The 21251-nt window shown below is 38.0% G+C and overlaps 1 protein-coding gene across 9 annotated transcripts in view; it reads left to right on the forward strand.

Moving 5' to 3' along the window:
• LRRCC1 (leucine rich repeat and coiled-coil centrosomal protein 1) overlaps positions 1–16975 on the forward strand; it is a 41649-nt gene extending 24674 nt beyond the window's left edge. For 6 of the 9 annotated variants that reach the window (XM_005563636.4, XM_074000032.1, XM_065519422.1 and 3 more), the window contains 8 exons: positions 535–736; positions 3884–4069; positions 4827–5001; positions 6573–6736; positions 8961–9169; positions 9264–9401; positions 12321–12456; positions 16291–16975. In XM_005563636.4, coding sequence (XP_005563693.3) covers positions 535–736; positions 3884–4069; positions 4827–5001; positions 6573–6736; positions 8961–9169; positions 9264–9401; positions 12321–12456; positions 16291–16413 — 1333 coding nt within the window. In that variant the 3' untranslated portion in view covers positions 16414–16975. Of the gene's footprint in view, positions 1–534; positions 737–3883; positions 4070–4826; positions 5002–6572; positions 6737–8960; positions 9170–9263; positions 9402–10630; positions 10736–12320; positions 12457–16290 lie in introns of those variants that run through there. The other 3 variants (XM_005563637.4, XM_074000034.1, XM_045398451.3) reach the window with 2 other exon arrangements.
• The last annotated feature ends 4276 nt before the right edge of the window (positions 16976–21251 follow it).

Genomic DNA, 21251 nt, shown 5'->3' on the forward strand with positions numbered 1-21251 from the left:
CTTAGTTTCATTCCAGTTTAAAGAAACCAAAAACTGGAAATGATGGGTTTCACATTATAGGTTTCAGTAATGCAAGAAAAGTAGTGGAGAACTGTAAAGAATGGACTAACTGGCCCAATATCAAAAGATTAGTAAATAATTTTATACTTTAACTGACTTTTTCTATTAACAAACCACCAGTGTTAATCAGACTGTATTTATTGCAAGTCAAACACTTGGCCAAAGTAGTAGATAAAGTGAAATATCTTATGCAAATGCACCTGAAGAATTTCTGAAGCCATAGAATGATTCTGAACTATCTCATTAAGTTAAGATTTGATATATTTCCCTTATCCCCATCACTATTAAATACACAATCAAATAAAACTCATATTATTTGTACCTATCTGTGCCCAATTACTGTGTTTGAAAGCGAGAGGCCGATATTGAATTAACAATAGCGAATATAGAATATTAAGAACTATGTGAAGACCTTTACAATGTTTCTTTTCAGGTGAGTATCATCCTTTTATCTTTATATGTTTTTCCCTCCAGGAAGGAACTTGAAACAAGGGAGTTTTTTACTGATACTGAGTTCCAGGATGCCTTAGCTAAAGAAATAGCCAAAGAAGAGAAAAAACATGAGCAAGTGATAAAAGAATACCAAGAGAAAATTGACATGTTAAGCCAGCAGTATATGGATTTAGAAAATGAATTCCGTATTGCTTTAACTGTTGAAGCCAGAAGATTTCAAGATGTAAGAATTGGCGCCCAGCTCTTTATTGAAAACAGAATCAGTAAGATATGGTTTGATGAGAGGACTTGTTTTAGAAACATAGCTGTATTAAATGTTGGCTTCATAATCTTAAGTAAAATATATACATTCTTAGAGGCCTTAGTTTCCTCAAGTAAATAATAGCTACTATTTATTGCTCTTGCAAAAACTAAGTAAGATTGTAAACGTTATAGAATATTGGGATAGGAATCAGAAAACCTGAATTCCCTCCTATTACTATAGAGTAGGGATTGGCAAAACTAAAGCCCCCAGGCCAAATATGGCCCGCTGCCTATTTCTCTTTTAAGTAAAGCTTTATTGGAACAGAGCCATGCTCATTTTTTACAATTTTTTTTTTTTTTTTTTTTTTTTTGAGATGGAGTCTCACTCTCTCGCCCAGGCTGGAGTGGTGCAGTGGCATGATCTCGGCTCACTCCAATTTCTGCCTCCCAGATTCAACCAGTTCTCCTGTCTCAGCCTCCCAAGTAGCTGGGACTATAGTCACACGCCACCACGCCTGCCTAATTTTTGTATTTTTAGTAGAGACAGGGTTTCACCATATTGGATAGGCTGGTCTCGAACTCCTGATCTCAGGTGATCCACCTGCCTCGGCCTCCCAAATTGCTGGGATTACAGGCGTGAGCCATTGTGCCCAGCCATAGTTGAGTACTTTCAACAGAGTTCATATGGCCTGGCCTGTATAGCCTAACAGTTTACTGTTTGGCACTTTCTAGAAAAAGTTTGGTAACCCTTGCTATAGAGGAATAATTGTGCTCCTCCGACCAGTCCCACCAAACGTATACTAGATCCCATTGCCTCTTCCCTACTTAAAGATATGGCTTCAGTAAGCCTTCTTTCTTGTTCTCTTACATCTGCAATTTTTCCCTCTATATTGGATCGTTCCCTTCAGCATACAAACATGCTGTGATTTCTCTCATCTTAAAACTCACTTGATTCCATTTCTTCCTTTGACTACTATGTTGTTTCTCTGCTTCCATTTACAACAGAACATCTCAAAATTGGGCATTTGCTGTCTTTGATTTCTCTACTTCTCTCCTCTCCAAGCTGCTCTCATCTGGCTTTTATCTCTATTGCTCTTCTAGCATTGTGCTATCAAAGCCACCAGCAATATCCACACTATGAAAGTTGTCAGTTAAGTTTGTCCTCATCTGATTTGACCTAGGTGTAGCATTAGACAGGGTTGATAGCTTTCTCCTCTTCCATACTCTTTCTTTGCTTGGTTTCCACCATACTGCATTTCTTGGTTTTCTTGGCTTTCCATTACGTCACGTCTTTTCAGTCTCTCTTTGTTTATCTTATTTTTTCCACAATTTCATTATTGCAGTGCCCAAGTTTTCAGCCCTTAAATTCCTTTTCTTTTCTATACACACTCATTCTCTTGGTAAACTCCTCCAGCATCATTATATCTCCAGCCTGGATGTTTTGCATGAATTTTAAACTTCTATGACTAACCACCTATTTAACATATTCTACTTCACTGCTGATTTTATTACCAAACCTTCTACTTTGACATTTCTCCTGTCCCAGTGAAAGACAACTCCATCCTTCTAGGTGGTTAAGCCAACAACAAAGTTATTGTTGATTACTCTTTCTCTGACACTACACATTGAGTACCTCAAGAGATTCTGTCACCATTATTTGAAAAATATACATGTGGCCAATTCTTACCACCTCTAACATAGCCACTCTGGTATGTCACATTATCTTATATTATATGAAGAGCTTTCAAGTTAATCTTTCTGCCTCTATCTTTCCCCTACCCCCCTCTGTTTATGCCCAACACAGCAGCTAGAGTGTTCTTTTAAAATACATGTTTGGTAATATGACTCCTCTCCTCAAAGACCTCCATTGTCCCTTCATTTTATTCAGAGTAGTGATCAAAACACCTCACAATCTAGCCCTCTGAGTTCATCTCCTACTACCTTCCCCTTCATTTATGCCACTCCAGTGACAACAGCCTTCTTCCTAGTCCTCCAGTGTATCAGGCACATTCCTGCCTACAACACTCCTTTCCCACACATTTGCATGGCTGCAGTCCCTGCCTTCTTCCAGTCATTGCTCCATTGTTGCATTCTCAGTGATTATGCCGGTTAAACTTGAACCCACATCTCCCAACACTTCACACACTTCACATCCTTCTAACCTTTTACCCAAGCATATAGTATCATCTAACATGATGTATAATTTATTATGCTTGTTGTTATATTGTCAGTCCCTGCCACCTAGAATTTAAGCTTTACAAAAGCAAAGATTTTAATCTGTGGTATTCACTGATGCATTTCAGTGCTTAGAGCAATATCTGGCCACCCAGGCTGGAGTGCAGTGGTGCTATCTCAGCTCACTGCAGCCTCCTCCTCCCAGGTTCAAGCAATTCTCCTGCCTCAGCCTCCCAAGTAGCTGGGATTTTACAGGCGTGCACCACCACACCTGGCTCATTTTTGTATTTTTTTTTTTTTTTTTTTTTTTTGAGACGGAGTCTCGCTCTGTGGCCCAGGCTGGAGTGCAGTGGCCGGATCTCAGCTCACTGCAAGCTCCGCCTCCCGGGTTTACGCCATTCTCCTGCCTCAGCCTCCCGAGTAGCTGGGACTACAGGCGCCCGCCACCTCGCCCGGCTAGTTTTTTGTATTTTTTTTAGTAGAGACGGGGTTTCACCGGGTTAGCCAGGATGGTCTCGATCTCCTGACCTCGTGATCCGCCCGTCTCGGCCTCCCAAAGTGCTGGGATTACAGGTTTGAGCCACCGCGCCCGGCCCATTTTTGTATTTTTAATAGAGATGGGGTTTCACCATTTTGGCCAGGCTGGTCTCAAACTCCTGACCTCAAGTGATCTGCCCTCCTTGGCTTCCCAAAGTGCTGGGATTACAGTCATGAGCCACCACGCCCAGCCCAAATAAATGATTTCTGGCTTTAGATTTGACACTAATTCCCTGGGTCACTTTAGGCAAATATAATCATCCTGGGTCTCTGTTTCATCATCTGGAAATTAGTAGATTGAAACAGATTATCTTTAAATCTTACTCTTTTGCTAAAACTGTGATACTATTTCCAGAAGCAAATATTTTCTAATTATTTGGAGAACTGCTATTTATAATATAATTTTGGAATATAGGTTAAAGATGGTTTTGAAAATGTTGCGACTGAGTTAGCAAAGAGCAAACATGCTCTTATTTGGGCTCAACGAAAAGAAAATGAGTCTTCCTCTTTAATTAAAGATCTGACCTGTATGGTAAAGGAACAAAAAACAAAACTGGCAGAAGTTTCTAAATTGAAACAAGAAACAGCAGCAAATTTACAGGTAAGACTTTGCAACATTATATGTTTTTAAAATTTTTATATTATTTTCTCAAGTAGGTTGTGATAATTTTAGGAAGTACACAAAAGGAACTTTTAAATGATACTAATTATATATTGCATATAAGAAAAATAGTACAACTAAAGAAATTAAACTCATGATTTCACAAATTGTATAGCTCATGAGATAGCATTTAGGTAAAATAAGTAAATTAGTTTTAAGAAACATGTTCAGTTAAATAGGTGCGAGCAGTACAATGATACAGCAAAAATTGTGAAAGTGATACTCAAATGGTTAAAGTTTGGGAAGCACCACTTGGATTGCTGATATTAATTTTGTGGCGGTGATGCTGGTGGTTTTAGATATACTTAGATGTAATAATCATTAAATTAATGTCTTTATTGCTGTTGTCTCAATTTTAAACATTAATGCTATTTTACCCAAAATTTATTTCTGGAAAGTGACTTTTAACACTATTGATATAAATGCGTGGTGAAAATTTTGAGTATTACAGGTATAGTTTCTTTTTAACAATTTTAGAGTAAAATTCAGATTGTTTAAAGGAGTGGTCTCTTAAATTCGGCTGTTTATTTCATGATCTACATTGGTCTTTAGTTAGTAAAACTAAAACTTCTAATGTAAAATTTGGTAATGTTTACTTGTATTTGCTTAAATAACATTTTTTCTCATTGTAAGATGGAAAAAATAGAAAATAAAGCACTTATAATAATTCTTATTTATCTTTTCGGGGAATATACAGAATCAAATCAACACCCTTGAAATTTTAATTGAAGATGACAAGCAGAAGAGTATTCAAATAGAACTTCTCAAGCACGAAAAAGTCCAGCTTATTTCTGAGCTAGCAGCCAAGGAATCACTAATATTTGGTTTAAGGACAGAAAGAAAAGTATGGGGACATGAGCTGGCACAACAGGGTAAAATTCTCAGATTTTCAAAGGGAAAATAGCTTATTCTTATAAGTGAGCAAATCTGGGTATGGGAGACAGAAAGACTCAACCCTGCCTAAAGATGCCAAGAAAAAAGGCGACCCTTTATCTGGAAGAATAAGTAGGCATTTGCCAGCCGCAGGGGAATGAAGACCTCTTAGGAAATGAGAAATAGTTTATTACACCAATGAAGAAGTTATGGCTCTGATTTTTTAAATTTTTTTTCCCATGGTAATTTGACAACTTTTCTGAACCATGTGTACTTTTACAAAGTAACATCTAAATATATTGTTAAAAATAATTTTTTTTTTTTTTTTTTTTTTTTTTTTTTTTTTTTTTGAGACAGAGTTTTGCTCTTGTTGCCCAGGCTGGAGTGTGATTGAGCTCAGTCTCGGCTCACTGCAACCTCTGCCTTCTGGGTTCAAGCGCTTCTCCTGCCTCAGCCTCCTGAGTAGCTGGGATTACAGCCATATGCCACCACGCCTGACTAATTTTTGTATTTTTAGTAGAGACGGAGTTTAACCATGTTGGCCAGGCTGGTCTGAAACTCCTGACCTCAGGTGATCCACCCACCTCAGCCTCCCAAAGTTCTGGGATTACAGGCATGAGCCACCGCACCTGGCGAAAAGTAATTCTTATACTTATAAGAATTATAAGTATAAGTATACAGTGATTTCAAGTTATTTGTACAGTATACACATTTAATTTTCTTTTCTGATATATGCAACATTTATTGTGCATGCACAAATTAAAATATTATATGAATGAAAACTATTTTTCAGTAAATCCTCAGTCTCATTCCCTTTCCAATCTCTGTAAAGCAAGAGATATATAGTGGGTTGTTTTTTTTTTTGGTTTTTGTTTTTGTTTTTTTACATTCACAGATACCTTTAAAATTATGAATAGCTAAATATTTGTTTTTTGTTTTTTGTTTTTTTTTTTGAGATGAGTCTCACTCTGTTGCCCAGGCTGAAGTGCAGTTGTGTGATCTCAGCTCGCTGCAACCCTACCTCCCAGGTTCAAGCAATTCTCCTGCCTCATCCTCCCCAGTAGCTGGGATTACAGGCATGTGCCACCACACCCAGCTAATTTTTTTGTATTTTTACTAGAAACAGGGTTTCACCATGTTGGCCAGCCTGGTTTCAAACTCCTGACCTCAAGTGGTCCGCCCACCTCAGCCTGCTAAAGTGCTAGGATTACAGGAGTGAGCAGCTGCGCCCAGCCAAGATATTCAGTTGTAATGGAGCATTGCTTATTCGTTCATTCTCTGTAGGAATTTTTAATATGCTCTTGTTTGTTTGAATGTCATAGCATGAATTAATATTACATATCTGAGTTACTTATTCTCAACTTTATTTGTGGTTTCAGGTTTTAAAATACCCACAAGTGTATAAGAGGCCTTTTTGTTTGCTTCCCTTTTCCTCTTCGTATTGTACTATTATAAGCTATGATTCTTTATTTAGTTTTTTTTATTATTATATTACAGTTCGTTAGAGTTTAATAAGATACAAACCCCCAAGGTGTTTCAAAGGTTGTAATTGATGATTTTTGTTTCTTAGGATCTTCTCTAGCCCAAAATCGTGGCAAATTGGAGGCTCAAATTGAAAGTTTATCTAGAGAGAATGAATGTCTGCGAAAGACAAATGAAAGTGATAGTGATACATTAAAAATAAAGTGCAAAATCATAGACGACCAAACTGAAACTATTAGAAAATTAAAAGATGTAAGTTTGACATTTTATTTTGGTTAAAGAGCAGATGGCAGGTTTGAAAATCTTTGGATCAAAGTATCCAAAAGTTGTTTTTCAGTGTTTTTCAACTGTTGTAAAATTTAGGGTAGACTATCATGCATTTCTTTTTATAGTATTTGCCCTTTTGCTCTTAAAAAGTTCTACATGATATTTATTAATTTGGAATGAACTTTATTTCAGAATTTAATGGAGAATCTTATTATAGCCTTTGGAATAACTGGAAATACCCAGTGTCAATTAAGGGTTAGGAGTCACAAGACAATGAACATTTTATGTGTTTTTTTTGGTTTTTTGTTTTTGTTTTTTGTTCTTGTTCCTTTTCTTTTTTCTTTTTTTTTTTTTTTTTTATTATACTTTAAGTTCTAGGGTACATGTGCACAACGTGCAGGTTTGTTACATATGTACACATGTGCCATGTTGGTGTGCTGCACCCATTAACTCGTCATTTACAGTAGGTATATCTCCTAATGCTATCCCTCCCCCACCCCCTCCCCACAATAGGACCCGGTGTGTGATGCTCCCTTTCCTGTGTCCAAGTGATCTCATTGTTCAGTTCCCACCTATGAGTGAGAACATGCGGTATTTGGTTTTCTGTTCTTGCAATAGTTTGCTGAGAATGATGGTTTCCAGCTGCATCCATGTCCCTACAAAGGACACAAACTCATCCTTTTTTATGGCTGCATAGTAATCCATGGTGTATATGTGCCACATTTTCTTAATCCAGTCTGTCACTGATGGACATTTGGGTTGATTCCAAGTCATTGCTATTGTGAATAGTGCTGCAGTAAACATACGTGCGCATGTGTCTTTATAGCAGCATGATTTATAATCCTTTGGGTATATATCCAGTAATGGGATGGCTGGGTCAAATGGTATTTCTAGTTCTAGATCCTTGAGGAATCGCCACACTGTTTTCCACAATGGTTGAACTAGTTTACAGTCCCACCAACAGTGTAAAAGTGTTCCTATTTCTCCACATCCTCTCCAGCATCTGTTGTTTCCTGACTTTTTAATGGTTGCCATTCTAACTGGTGTGAGATGGTATCTCATTGTGGTTTAGATTTGCATTTCTCTGATGGCGAGTGATGATGAGCATTTTTTCATGTGTCTGTTGGCTGTGTGAATGTCTTCTTTTGAGAAGTATCTGTTCATATCCTTTGCCCACTTTTTGATGGGGTGGTTTGTTTTTTTCTTGTAAATTTGATTGAGTTCTTTATAGGTTCTGGATATTAGCCCTTTGTCAGATGAGTAGATTACAAAAATTTTCTCCCATTCTGTAGGTTGCCTGTTCACTCTGCTGGTAGTTTCCTTTGCTGTGCAGAAGCTTTTTAGTTTAATTAGATCCCATTTGTCAATTTTGGCTTTTGTTGCTGTTGCTTTTGGTGTTTTAGACATGAAGTCCTTGCCCATGCCTATGTCCTGAATGGTATTACCTAGGTTTTCTTCTAGGGTTTTTATGGTTTTAGGTCTAACATTTAAGTCTCTAATCCATCTTGAATTAATTTTCATATAAGGAGTAAGGAAATGATCCAGGAAATGATCCAGTTTCAGCTTTCTACTTATGGCCAGTCAATTTTCCCAGCACCATTTATTAGATAGGGAATCCTTTCCCCATTTCTTGTTTTTGTCAGGTTTGTCAAAGATCAGATGGCTGTAGATGTGTGGTATTATTTCTGAGGGCTCTGTTCTGTTCCATTGGTCTATATCTCTGTTTTGGTACCAGTACCATGCTGTTTTTTTGTTTGTTTTTTGTTTTTTTTTTTTTTTTGAGACGGAGTCTGTGTCTCCCAGGCTGGAGTGCACTGGCGCCATCTTGGCTCACGGCAAGCTCCGCCTCCCAGGTTTACGCCATTCTCCCGCCTCAGCCTCCCAAGTAGCTGGGACTATAGGCGCCCGCTACCACGCCCGGCTATTTTTTTGTATTTTTAGTAGAGACGGGGTTTCACCATGTTAGCCAGGATGGTCTCGATCTCCTGACCTCGTGATCCACCCGCCTCGGCCTCCCAAAGTGCTGGGATTACAGGCTTGAGCCACCGCGCCCGGCAACCATGCTGTTTTGGTTACTGTAGCCTTGTAGTATAGTTTGAAGCATTTTATGTGTTTAAAATATTATTTAAAAGGATAAACCATATCTAATTAACCAGAATATGAAGCATTTAAAGTTAATAAAAACAAAGCACCAATTTTTGTCTTGAAGTGTTTACAAGAAAAAGATGAACACATCAAAAGATTACAAGAAAAGATCACAGAAATAGAAAAATGCACTCAAGAACAACTTGATGAAAAATCCTCACAACTGGATGAGATACTTGAGAAGTTAGAAAGGCACAATGAAAGAAAAGAAAAACTAAAACAACAGTTGAAAGGAAAGGAAGTAGAACTTGAAGAAATTAGAAAAGCTTACAGGTATTATATAGTACAGTGTTTCCCACTGAGAAATAAAATGTGGCTTAATGATTTAATAAACCCTATTTATTTTTCAAATTACTTCTCATATTAGTACACTGAATCGGAAGTGGCATGATAAAGGAGAACTTCTGTGTCATCTTGAAACACAAGTAAAAGAAGTGAAAGAAAAATTTGAAAACAAGGAAAAGAAACTTAAAGCGGAAAGAGACAAAAGTATTGAACTACAAAAGTAAGCATTAAGTTCTAAAGGATTTGAGATCTCCTTAATCATAAACACTGTGGAATGGGTGAAATATGTATAAAGAGAGGAGGGCTAAAAATCTCGTAGGACATAGTTACTTGCCAAGAAGTTTATTTCCATTTCATCTGTAAAATGAAGATAGCAGTAGCACCTACCTTAAATTTTAGATAAGAGGTTGACATTTTATATATATGTGTGTGTATTTATGAATAGATATAGCTTATATGAATTATCTAGTTCTTAGAACAGTGCTTGGCACATAAGAATTGCTATATGAGGCAGGCCACATGTGGTGGCTCACGCCTGCAATCCCAGCACTTTGGGAGGCCAAGGTAGGTGGATCACCTGAGATCAGGAGTTCAAGACCAGCCTGGTCAACACAGTGAAACCCCATCTCCACTAAAAATAGAAAAAATTAGCTGGACGGGGTGGCAGGCGCCTGTAATCCCAGCTACTCAGGAGGCTGAAGCCAGAGAATCACTTGAACCTGGGAGGTGGAGGTTGCAGTGAGCCGAGATCACACCATTATACTCCAGCCTGGGCAACAAGAGCGAAACTTTGTCTCAAAAAAAAAAAAATTGCTATGTGAACATTTTGTTTTTATTATGATGAGCATTTTAAACTGTATTTGAATGAAAGCAGCTAGGGATATTTTAGTTGTTGTAAGTGAAATTTAGAGGAGACTGCCAGTTGACTACCAGGGGCAGTGAGCTCCTGAGGAGGCTAGAGGACATTTAGATAGCAGTTGCCAGTACAAGCTGAGAATGAGAGCCAATTTTTTTGTTTGTTTTTCCAAGACGGAGTTTCGCTCTTATTGCCCAGGCTGGAGTGCAATGGCGCAATCTGGGCTCACTGCAACTTCCACCTCCTGGGTTCAAGCAATTCTCCTGCCTCAGTCTCCCAAGTAGCTAGGATTACAGGCATGCACCACCACACCCAGCTAATTTTTTGTATTTTTAGTAGAGACAGGGTTTCACCATTTTGGCCAGTCTGGTCTCGAACTCCTGACCTCAGGTGACCCACCCGCCTCAGCCTGACAAAGGGCTGGGATTACAGGCATGAGCCACCATGCCCGGCCAAGAGCCGATTTTAAAGAGAGGAAATAAAATGTGTACCTGGTTGCCACTGTTATGTGGGTTCCATAAAATACTCAAGAGGAAATAAGGTTTTACTGTGTTAAATAATATAACTAAACTTGTTAAAAATAATTTATACAGTTGGAACCTTCAAAATTAAGTAGCACAGCTTCATGATTAGTTATTGTGTGAAGACAGAGTGATACAGATAACATGGCTATGGATAGCCCAAAAATCTCACTTAAAGGTAGGTTCTAATTATGTCAAATCTAATGTAACCTGGAATTTGATTTCTTGTTGTGATTCAGTCTAATGGGAAAGTGTTGTTATACTGCAGAAAGTTTTGGTTGATAGCACAGTTGTTTTCTGTTGATAGATCCTGTTCCACTTTGCTTTCAACAAGTACTAAAACAAGAACCTTGGCTTGGAATCTGTTGCAGTTTTTTATCCTGCCAGTAACAAATTTACAGTTAGGAGTCTTTCAGATTCTAAAAGAAAGTCATATTCTATAATTAGCAAAAAAAACTAATAAAAATTATAAAACCTAGCAATCTTTAGACTCTTTTCCATTGCATTATTCATTATACCGTTAATATAAAAATGCAGACCTGATTTTATACATGAATTGTCTTTATGACTAAGACCTCTATAAATACTTTTTAATTTAATGGAATTGTAATAAAATAAGCCAATTATTATTAATAATAACAGGTTTTACTTGTATAGCTTTTTACAATTTATAGGTTGATTTCTTCTATCTTATTTTGAAGCCATCAGTAATCCTGTAAGTTTGGCAGAACAGGCAGGATTGTCCTGTTTTATAGTTGAAAAACTCAGCTTGTGACTTGCCCCTAGTCACTTGGCTACTAAGTGGTACAATTTTAAAAAGGCTTTTGATGCATGTTCCTTATGTTCAATCTGTTATATTACTGATTGCTGTACCAAAACCAGAAAATGTGTTCTTTTTATGAACATTACTTTTTTAATAGCATTATTTGTATTTATATAAAGGAATTGTTTTGCCTCCAGGATACTTTTAGCATGAAAATTTTGTGAATACCATTTAATGTGTTTTGTCCACTAAGCATTACCATAAGGAAGCCACAAATATATGTTCATAAACTTAAACCATCTGTAGTATGCACTTCTCAAATTATCACATTGAAAACCTAGAGAAAAAAGATTGATAGTAGTCATCATCTGTAACGGTGCTTATAAACTATACCCTCAAGCCAGATGGTGGCTCACCTCTGTAATGCCAGCACTTTGGGAAGCCAAGGCGGGCAGATCACTTTAGGCCAGGAGTTCAAGACCAGCCTATCCAACATAGTGAAACCCTGTCTATACTAAAAATACAGAAAATTAGCTGGGCCATGGTGGTGCACAGCCTGTAATCTCAGTTACTTGGGAGGCTGAGGCATGAGAATCACTTGAACCTGGGAGCCAGAGGTTGCTTTGAGCCATGATCATGCCACTGCACTCCAACCTGGGTGACACAGCCAGACCCTGTCTCAAAAATAAAATAAAATTAAAACTATACTCTAAGACTCAAAATAAATTGGGAAACAGAATACTCTAACTTTCAGAAAATGAAAATATAACAAATATTAGTGATATATGATCCTAACCTAATTGTTACCCTAATAGATTTTGCTAGATGATGAACTACTTGTATCTTTAGTTACCCTGTAATAGCCCTTTGATATTTTCATAATACTGAGTTATATTTTCATTAGTATGAATGTGAGCCACCCGACAAGAAATAACATCCTAATCTATACATTCACACCACATATACACATATATATGTGGGTGTTCTTGTTTTTTTAAGAAATGCAATGGAAAAGCTTCATAGTATGGATGATGCCTTTAAAAAACAAGTTGATGCAATTGTTGAAGCTCATCAAGCTGAAATAGCACAACTGGCAAATGAAAAGCAGAAGTGTATTGATTCTGCAAATTTAAAGGTACTGTAAGTAAAATTCACTTCAGTAATCAGTATATTACATGACTATAGCTAAGTAAGTTAGATCTTCGAGAATTATAAAGAGAAAAGGCAACATGATCTCATGACCAAATAGATATGAAGAATGTTACCAAAACTATCATGAAACCAGGGTAAAATGTTGGTAATACTTAGATTAATTGTAGAACATAATTCTAATTTCTAAACAAAAATTGTACATTGGATTCTAATGTGTACTTTCTCTGCTCTCTGGATAAAAATTTCATATCTAATCTTGGATAGAAGTCTGTTTGGTTACACATAGGCAGGGTGAGAATCAGAATGTATTAAACATAATCCATCACCATCTTGGAAAAAGTTATCAAAGAGTACTAGGGTTCAAGACTATCAACTTTATTATCTCAATATGATTAACAAAGTAATGAGTTTAAAGTGATGCTAAATCACAGGCAAACATCAGAAGCACCTATGAAGCTTTTTAATAATAGTACTTAGGCCGGGCGCGGTGGCTCACGCATGTAATCCCAGCACTTTGGGAGGCCAAGGCGGGCGGATCAGGAGGTCAGGAGAACAAGACCATCCTGGCCAACATGGTGAAACTCCGTCTCTACTAAAACTACAAAAATTAGCTGGGCGTGGTGGTGGGCACCTGTAATTCCAGCTACTCAAGAGGCTGAGGCAGGAGAATGCCTTGAACCCGGGAGGTGGAAGTTGTGGTGAGCCGAGATGGCGCCCCTGCACTCCAGCCTGGTGACAAAGCAAGATTCTGTCTTAAAAAAAAAAAAAAAAAACACCGTATTCATGAACTTCCCCTCAGAGACTCATTCACTAAGTCTGAAGTCAGACTCAGGTATTTTTTTATTTCACAGGTGATTCTTATGTGACCTCTCTGGTGAGATAATTATGAATTTCCATTTTTTCCTGCTTCTGAAGTGGTAATAAGAAACTAAGGTATCTGTAAAATTGGAGATACAGAAATCAGCAACTATAAAAGAGTGCACCAACAGAAAGGCAAAGTAATGCTCCATATAGAAATTATATGACTGGGTGCCGTGGCTCAAGCCTGTAATCCCAGCAGAGGCCAAGGCTGGTGGATCAGTTGAGCTAAGGAATTCAAGACCAGCCTGGCCAACATGGTGAAACCCCATCTCCACTAAAAATACAAAAATTAGCTGGGTGTTGTGGTACATGCCTGTAGTCGCAGCTATTTGGGAGACTGAGGTCACAGGATCACTTTAGCCTAGGAGGCGGAGATTTCAGTGCTCCAAGATTGTGCCACGCTGCACTCCAGCCTGGACTACAGAGCGAGACCCTGTCTCAAAAAAAAAAAAATCATAATCAAGGTTGTTGTTTAAATGACATTATCCTCAGGACTCTGTGCAAAGAAAAAGAGGGAGTAAGGTCTTTGGAAATAATCGCAATAAGAATATAACTTGTCCAAAATTTAGTCTTTTGTTTCATGTGAACAGATATTCCAAATATTTTACTTAAAAACTACCAAATGCAGGCCAGGCACAGTGGCTCACACCTGTGATCCCAGCACTTTGGGAGGCCGAGGTGGGTGGATCATCTGAGGCTGGGAGTTCAAGACCAGCCTGACCAACATGGAGAAACCTCATCTCTACTAAAAATACAAAATTAGCCGGGCATGGTGGCACATGCCTGTAGTCCAGCTACTCAGGAGGCTAAGGCAGGAGAATTGCTTGAACCCGGGAAGCAGAGGTTGCAGTGAGCCGAGATCACACCATTGCACTCCAGCCTGGGCAAAAGAGTGAAACTCTATCTCAAAATTTAAAAAAAGCTACCAAATGTAGGCTGGGCATGATGGCTTAACACCTGTAATCCCAACACTTACTAGGAGGTTGAGGTTGAGGTGGAAGTATCACTCAAGACCAGGAATTCAAGACCAGCCTAGGCAACATAGCAAGATCTCGTCTCTACAAAAAAAAAAATGTGTTAATTATCCTGGCGTAGTGGTACACGCCTGTAGACCTGCCTGCTCAGGAGGCTGAGATGTGAGGATTGCTTGAGCCCAGGATTTTGAGACTATGGTGAGCTATGATCATACCACTGCACTCCAGCCTGGGTGACAGCAATATCCTATCTCAAAATTTTAAAAATCTACCAAATGTTTAACAAGGGTACATCAGGTAATACTAAATAAGGATTAAACCTTAAATAAGGTTACAGGTAATACTAAATAAGTTAATACTAAGTAAAGTTTAAGTATTAACCTCAATACTAAATAAGTTTAAGGTTTAAACACTTAAGGGAAGTGTTTCAAGTAATATCAAAGGGAAGAGTTTTAGAAATAGCACTAGAGCTTAAATATGATATATGATCATTGGGTTTGCAGGCAGGGGATTATGAGGTATCAGATAGTGGTGATTATTTAAATTAGGAGAAATACTAGTTTTCTAAGGGACAAGAGATTGAGAGATCTATATTAGGGGTTAGGAAGCATGAAGTAAACATAAAAAGATGGTCATATTGGTAACATTATCAGAAGTTATGATATCGTAGGAAAGACAATTTCAATTAGAAGTTAACGATATCAACTACAGCTCCTCCTAGGAGAATGTAGGTTAGGAATAAATGATAAAATGATCTCTCAAAAAGATGGCAATATATAACCACCAACAGCATTTTTAGAAAAGCTGTAGGCACTACATTAAAGATAGAGTTTCTTTGGGGAAGGAGGTTATTTCAGTTTTAAAAATCTATAAGGAACTGGTGTTTAAGTTGAACTTGTGACTCAGCATTGATAAGCAGCATAGGACTGTAGAAGGATTAATCAAAAGCATGGGATTCTGTCCTAGCTATGATATATAGAAACTGTACAACCATAAACAAATTTTCTAAGCTCTAAAATAGAGTTAAAATTGTGTGTGTGTGTGTATGTGTATGTGTCTGTGTGTGTATATATATATATTTTTTTGGAGATGGAGTTTCACTCTTGTTCTGGCTGGAGTGCAATGGTGCTATCTCGCCTTACTGCAACCTCCACCGCCTGGGTTCAAGTGACTCTCCTCCATCAGCTTCCCGAGTAGCTGGGTTACAGGTGTGTACCACCACACCCGGCTAATTTTGTAATTTTAGCAGAGGCAGGGTTTCACCATGTTGGCCAGGCTGGTCTCGAACTCCTGACCTCAAGTGATCTGCCCACTTCAGCCTCCCAAAGTGCTGGGATTACAGGTGTGAGCCACCACACCTGGCTAAGTTAAAATATATTTCCATGTCTTGGCCAAGCGCGATGGCTCACACCTGTAATCCCAGCATTGGGAAGCCAAGGTGGGCGGATCATGAGGTCAGGAGATCGAGACCATCCTGGCTAACATGGTGAAACCCCATCTCTACTAAAAATACAAAGAAAAAAATTAGCCGGGCACGGTGGCAGATGCCTGTAGTCCCAGCTACTCGGGAATCTGAGGCAGGAGAATATCGTGAACCTGGGAAGCGGAGCTTGCAGTGAGCAGAGAGCACGCCACTGCACTCCAGCCTGGGCAACAGAGCGAGACTCCGTCTCAAAAAAAGGAAAAAAAATATATATACATATATATATAGAGAGAGAGAGAGAGAGCCATGTCTTTTTCACAAGAAGTTTATGAAAACTAAGTAGATAATATATTAATGCATGAAAGTACTTTGTATACTGTATAAATACTGTATTTTTCCTATTAGCATTTGAGCAAGTTACATTTTACTGTCATTTCTTCAAATACATCACAAATTTCAAAATGTGTAAGAATAAATTGTGGAAGTTTTCTCTCAGAGTGCATTTTAAAAATTCATTTTCTTTAAGAAATTAAAATGTAAAATTTACATGTCAATTTAGGTCCATCAAATTGAAAAAGAAATGCGTGAACTTTTGGAAGAAACGTGCAAGAACAAAAGAACAATGGAAGCAAAAATTAAGCAACTTGCTTTTGCTTTAAGTGAAATTCAGCAAGATATGTGATGGTTCTGAGAATGAATTTAATTGAAATGGACCAGCAGACCTATTGTAAAAATGATTAAATATTGTAATCGTAGTAACTGCTATGACTTTGAAATGTCTCTTTCTACACATTTCATTATGAATATATTTTTAAAGACTTTTGATCAAGTATTAATTGTATAGGTTTTTTATAATAAATTGTTGACAGTTTTGTCTATTAGAAAAAAACTGTCATAACTAGACTTAGCATTTTTCTTGTTTCTGTACTATACGTTGTTTGGTAATTACGCATTTGCCTACAAATTTGTAAATGAAAAGATTAGTATTTTGACTATATGAGGTGAAATATTTTAATCGTTGTCTTATTGTGATGATGAAGAACTAATTATATTTATTGTCATTTAGTTGATGTAGCTCAATTCTTTTAAAGTGCTTATGTTGCCAAAAAGCATTTGAAATCTGTATGATAAAAGATGTGGAATTCGTAAGAAAGTATATGTAGCCATCTCCACATCACTCATTGACCCCTTTTTTTATAATGCATATATCTTTTCATTAAAGATTACATTTAAGGTTTTATAAATATTGTCTGTTCCTTAAGAGGAACACCACTGTTCTACCTTCATTCTCCCTTCTAGTCACTGTATATGAAGAAATTCTGATATTGTAACTGGAAGCAGTAACTCATTTCATTCCATACCAGGTCATTACGGTATTACTATTTCACTTTTGTCACATCATATGCTATGTATGCAGAACAAAAGTCTGAAGTACTATGCCCCTCTTCTATTTCCAAAAGGAAGAAAATATACATTTTCTTGATATCGGTACTGAACTAAGATTTTAAAAGTAAATGGAACAAAAATAATTTAAGTGCTTCATAAGGAGGAGGCCCCATTTCATTATAGATAATCTTTGTGTTGAAATTTGTGAGACAACATCAAACATAACATGTATAATGGGAGTCTTAGAAGAGGGGTGAATATTTGGAGAAGTAATGGCTGAAAACTTCCTCAGTTTGACAAAATACCCTACATGGCTGGGAGCAGTGGCTCATACCTGTAATTCCAGCACTTTGGAAGACCGAGGCAGGAGGATTGTTTGCGCCCAGGAGTTAAGACACCAGCCTGGGCAACATAGTGAGCCCTGTCTCTTAAACCACAAACAAACAAACAAAAACCTACAAATACAAGGTTTCAGTAAAGCCTGGGGTAAACAAAGAACGACATCTAGACTTTATAGTGAAACTGTTAGGGAAGCTCTTGAAAGGAGCAAGAAAATATTCTCATATAGAGGAACAACAGTTTAACAGCTGACTTATCAGAAACAATGGAGGCCAGAAGGCAGTGGCAATGTATTTGACATGCTGGAAGAAAAGGAACTGAATCTAGAATTCTACAGCTAGCAAAACTGTTCTTCAAAGTAAATGCAAAATAAAGACATTCTCAGATTAATGAAGACCAAGAAAGTGTATTGATAGCCAGCCTGCCTTAAACGCTGAAGAAAACCTAAAGGCTTCAAAGAAATGATACCAGAAAGTGACTCAAATCCATTGAAAGAAATTAGTATTATAAAAAGTAAAATTTGTGGATAAAATTTTACATAAAAGACAATGTATTTTTCTTCTTTTAGCTAGAGACACAAAGCAATGATAACTATTGTTGAATTTATAAAATATGTAACATGACAAAAATGGCATAAAGTTGGGGGAAGAAAATAGAGCTATATTTCAGAAAAGTTTACCGGATGAAATTAGTAGTAAAGATGGCTGCATTAAATTAAAATGCATATTGTCATCACTAGAACAGCCACTAAGAAAATAATACAGTTTAAAAATGAACACTGGAAATTCCACTTCTGGAATAACTAAATAAGGACTTCTGCAGACCTGTTTGCCACCAAAACGTTAACTGGTGCAAAGTACTTTAAAACAGCCATTTAAAATCACTGAAAATTATCCTTAGGGTATACAGCAAAAGAAGAAACATTTATTCGAGAAAAATTTAAATTCAGTAAGAATGGCAAAAACCTGTGGCACTGAACCAAGATCATCTCTCACCCTCAGTTCAGCCCGATGGCAGCTCCACAGTAACTGGAGCTCCTGGCCAAGAAGACAAGATTTCTTCTCCACTAACAAATACGAGATTTCACCAGCTGGGCAGGCCATGAGCATTCCTCGTGTCTTTCAATAGGGTTACAACAAAGACTAAATTCCTGGTACACATAACAAAACTGTAGGGGGCTCTCTTCCTTCCATGCATAGGGCAGGCCAAGAGTACCAGGAGCCCAATTACACTTTCCCCAACTCATAAGGTAAAGACATTTTATAATGGTAAAATGTTAATCAGGAAGTTGTAATCAGTGATACCTAACAAGAGAGCCCCAATATATATGAAGCAAAAACAGACTTTAATGGAGAAATTGGTTATTAAACAATAGAGACAAGTACTCCACTTTCACTCATGGATAGAACAACTAAGCAGAAGATCAACAAGAAAATAAAAGACATCAACACTATAAACCAACTAAGCTTAGCAGACATCTATACAACATTCTACTCAACAGCAGAATACTGTTACATCTGTATCAAAAGCACACAACATTCTGCAGGTTAGATAACATGCTAGGCCATGAAATGAACCTCTGTAAATTTTAAAGTGCTGCAGTCATACAAAGCACATTCTCTGACCACAAAGGACTGAAATTAGAATAACAACAACAAAAACTGGGAAATTTACAAATATGTGAAAATTTTAAGACACTTCTAAATAAGCAATGGGTCAAGTAAGAAATCACAAAAGAAATTTAAAAATTGTTTAAGGCTGGCCAGGGGCAGGGGCTTACTCCTGTAATCCCAGCACTTTGGGAGGCTCAAGCAGGCAGATCACGAGGTCAGGAGTTCGAGACCAGCCTGACCAACATGATGAAACGCCGTCTCTACTAAAAATACAAAAAGTGGCCAGGTGTGGTGGTGCATGCCTGTAATCCCGGCTATTCAGGAGGCTGAGGCAGGAGAATATCTTGAACTGGGGAGGTGGAGGTTGCAGTGAGCTGAGATCACACCACTGCACTCCAGCCTGGGTGACAGAGTGAGACTCCATCTCAAAAAATTAAGGCTGCTACCACTTCCAACACCCACATGGAGGCTGGCAGCCCCAGCTGATCAGCAACCCACCACAGCCAACAAGTATACGCTCTGCTGTGCTGCCACTGCCACTGGTATGAATTAACAAGCATGGATCCTGCTGCCACAACTTGATAAAGTGCTTTGGATGAAACCACCCTAAAGAGTGTTGTGGCCAGCAATCTGGGAACACTTTGGTACTTCCAGCATGGTGAGTTCACAACCTCAGAGGGCCAGAGAATAAAGTCAGGGGCCTAATACCAGCCCCTCAGACTTAGAAGTACATGCAGCCCAGGAATACTCAGCTGAGTCCTGACCTCCCAAAAAATCCAGAAACAGCTAGTTGGCTGAACCCACCTTATACCACAGTCAGAATCCCCCCCCCCCCAAGGATATCAAAGAAGATAAAAGCAAAACCAAACAAACAAGAAAAGCCCCATCCAAAGGACAAGAATTTCAAACATTGAAGGAACACCAGCCCACACAGATGAGAAAGAACCAAGAACTATGAAAACCCAAAAACTCAAAATGTCTTCCCTCCAAACAACTACACTAGTTCCCCAACAATCGTTCTTAACTGAGCTGAAATGGCTGAAATGACAGAAATAGAGATTAGAGCATGGATTGGACTGAAGATCATCAACCTTCAAGAGATAGTTGAAATCCAATCAAGCATTCTAAGGATTACAATAAAACAATATAGGAAATAAAAGCCAAAATCACCATTTTGAGACAGAACCTAACTGACCTGATAGAACCGAAAAACTTACTTCAAGAACTTCAGAATGCAACTGCGTATATTAATAGCAGAATCAACCAAGCTGAGGAAAGAATTCAAAGCCCAAAGGCCTGCTCTCTAAAGTAGCTCAGTCAGACAAAATGGAAGTAAACTAATGAAGAATGAACAAAACCTCCAAGAAATATGGGATTATGTAACAAAACCAAATCTGTGACTCACTGGCATCCCTGAAAGACAGGGAGAGAAAGCAAGCAACTTGGAAAACATTTCAGCATATCATCCATGAAAATTTCACCAGCCTTGCTAGAGAAGACAGCATTCAAACTCAGGAAATGCAGAGAACCCCTGCAAAATACTAAACAAGACCATCCCTAATACACGTAAGTCACCAGATTCTCCAAGGCCAAATGAAAGAAAAAAGAGGCAACTCAGGGGAAACCCCATTAGGTTAACAGCAGACCTTTGAGCAAAAACTCTACAAGCCAGAAGAGAATGGGGGCCTATATTCAGCATTCGTAAAGGAAACAATTTCCAACAAGAATTTCATTTCCAACCAAACTAAGTTTCATAAGCAAAGTAGAAATAAGACTCTTTTCAGACAAGCAAGTGCTAAGTGACTGTGTTACCACCAGATCTGCATTATAAGCAGTCCTGTTGGGAGTACTAAACAATGTTAGGAAAGATCATTACTAGCCACCACAAAAACACTGAAGTACATAGACCAGTGACACTCTAAAGTAAACACACAAACAAGACTATATAATAATCAGGTAACAAGATGATGACAGAAACAAATCCATGCATATAAATACAAACTGAATGTAAATAGCTAAATGCCCCCAATTAAAAGGCACAGAGTGGGGGGCAGGGCATAGTAGAACAAAGGCAGCAGACAGCTTCTGCAGACTTAAATGTCCCTGTCTGACAGCTCTGATGAAAGTAGTGGTTCTCTCAGCATGGCGATTGAGCTCCAAGAATGGACAGACTGCCTCCTCA

This window comes from Macaca fascicularis, chromosome 8 (genome assembly GCF_037993035.2).
Source record: "Macaca fascicularis isolate 582-1 chromosome 8, T2T-MFA8v1.1".
Classification (NCBI taxonomy): Eukaryota; Metazoa; Chordata; class Mammalia; order Primates; family Cercopithecidae; genus Macaca; species Macaca fascicularis.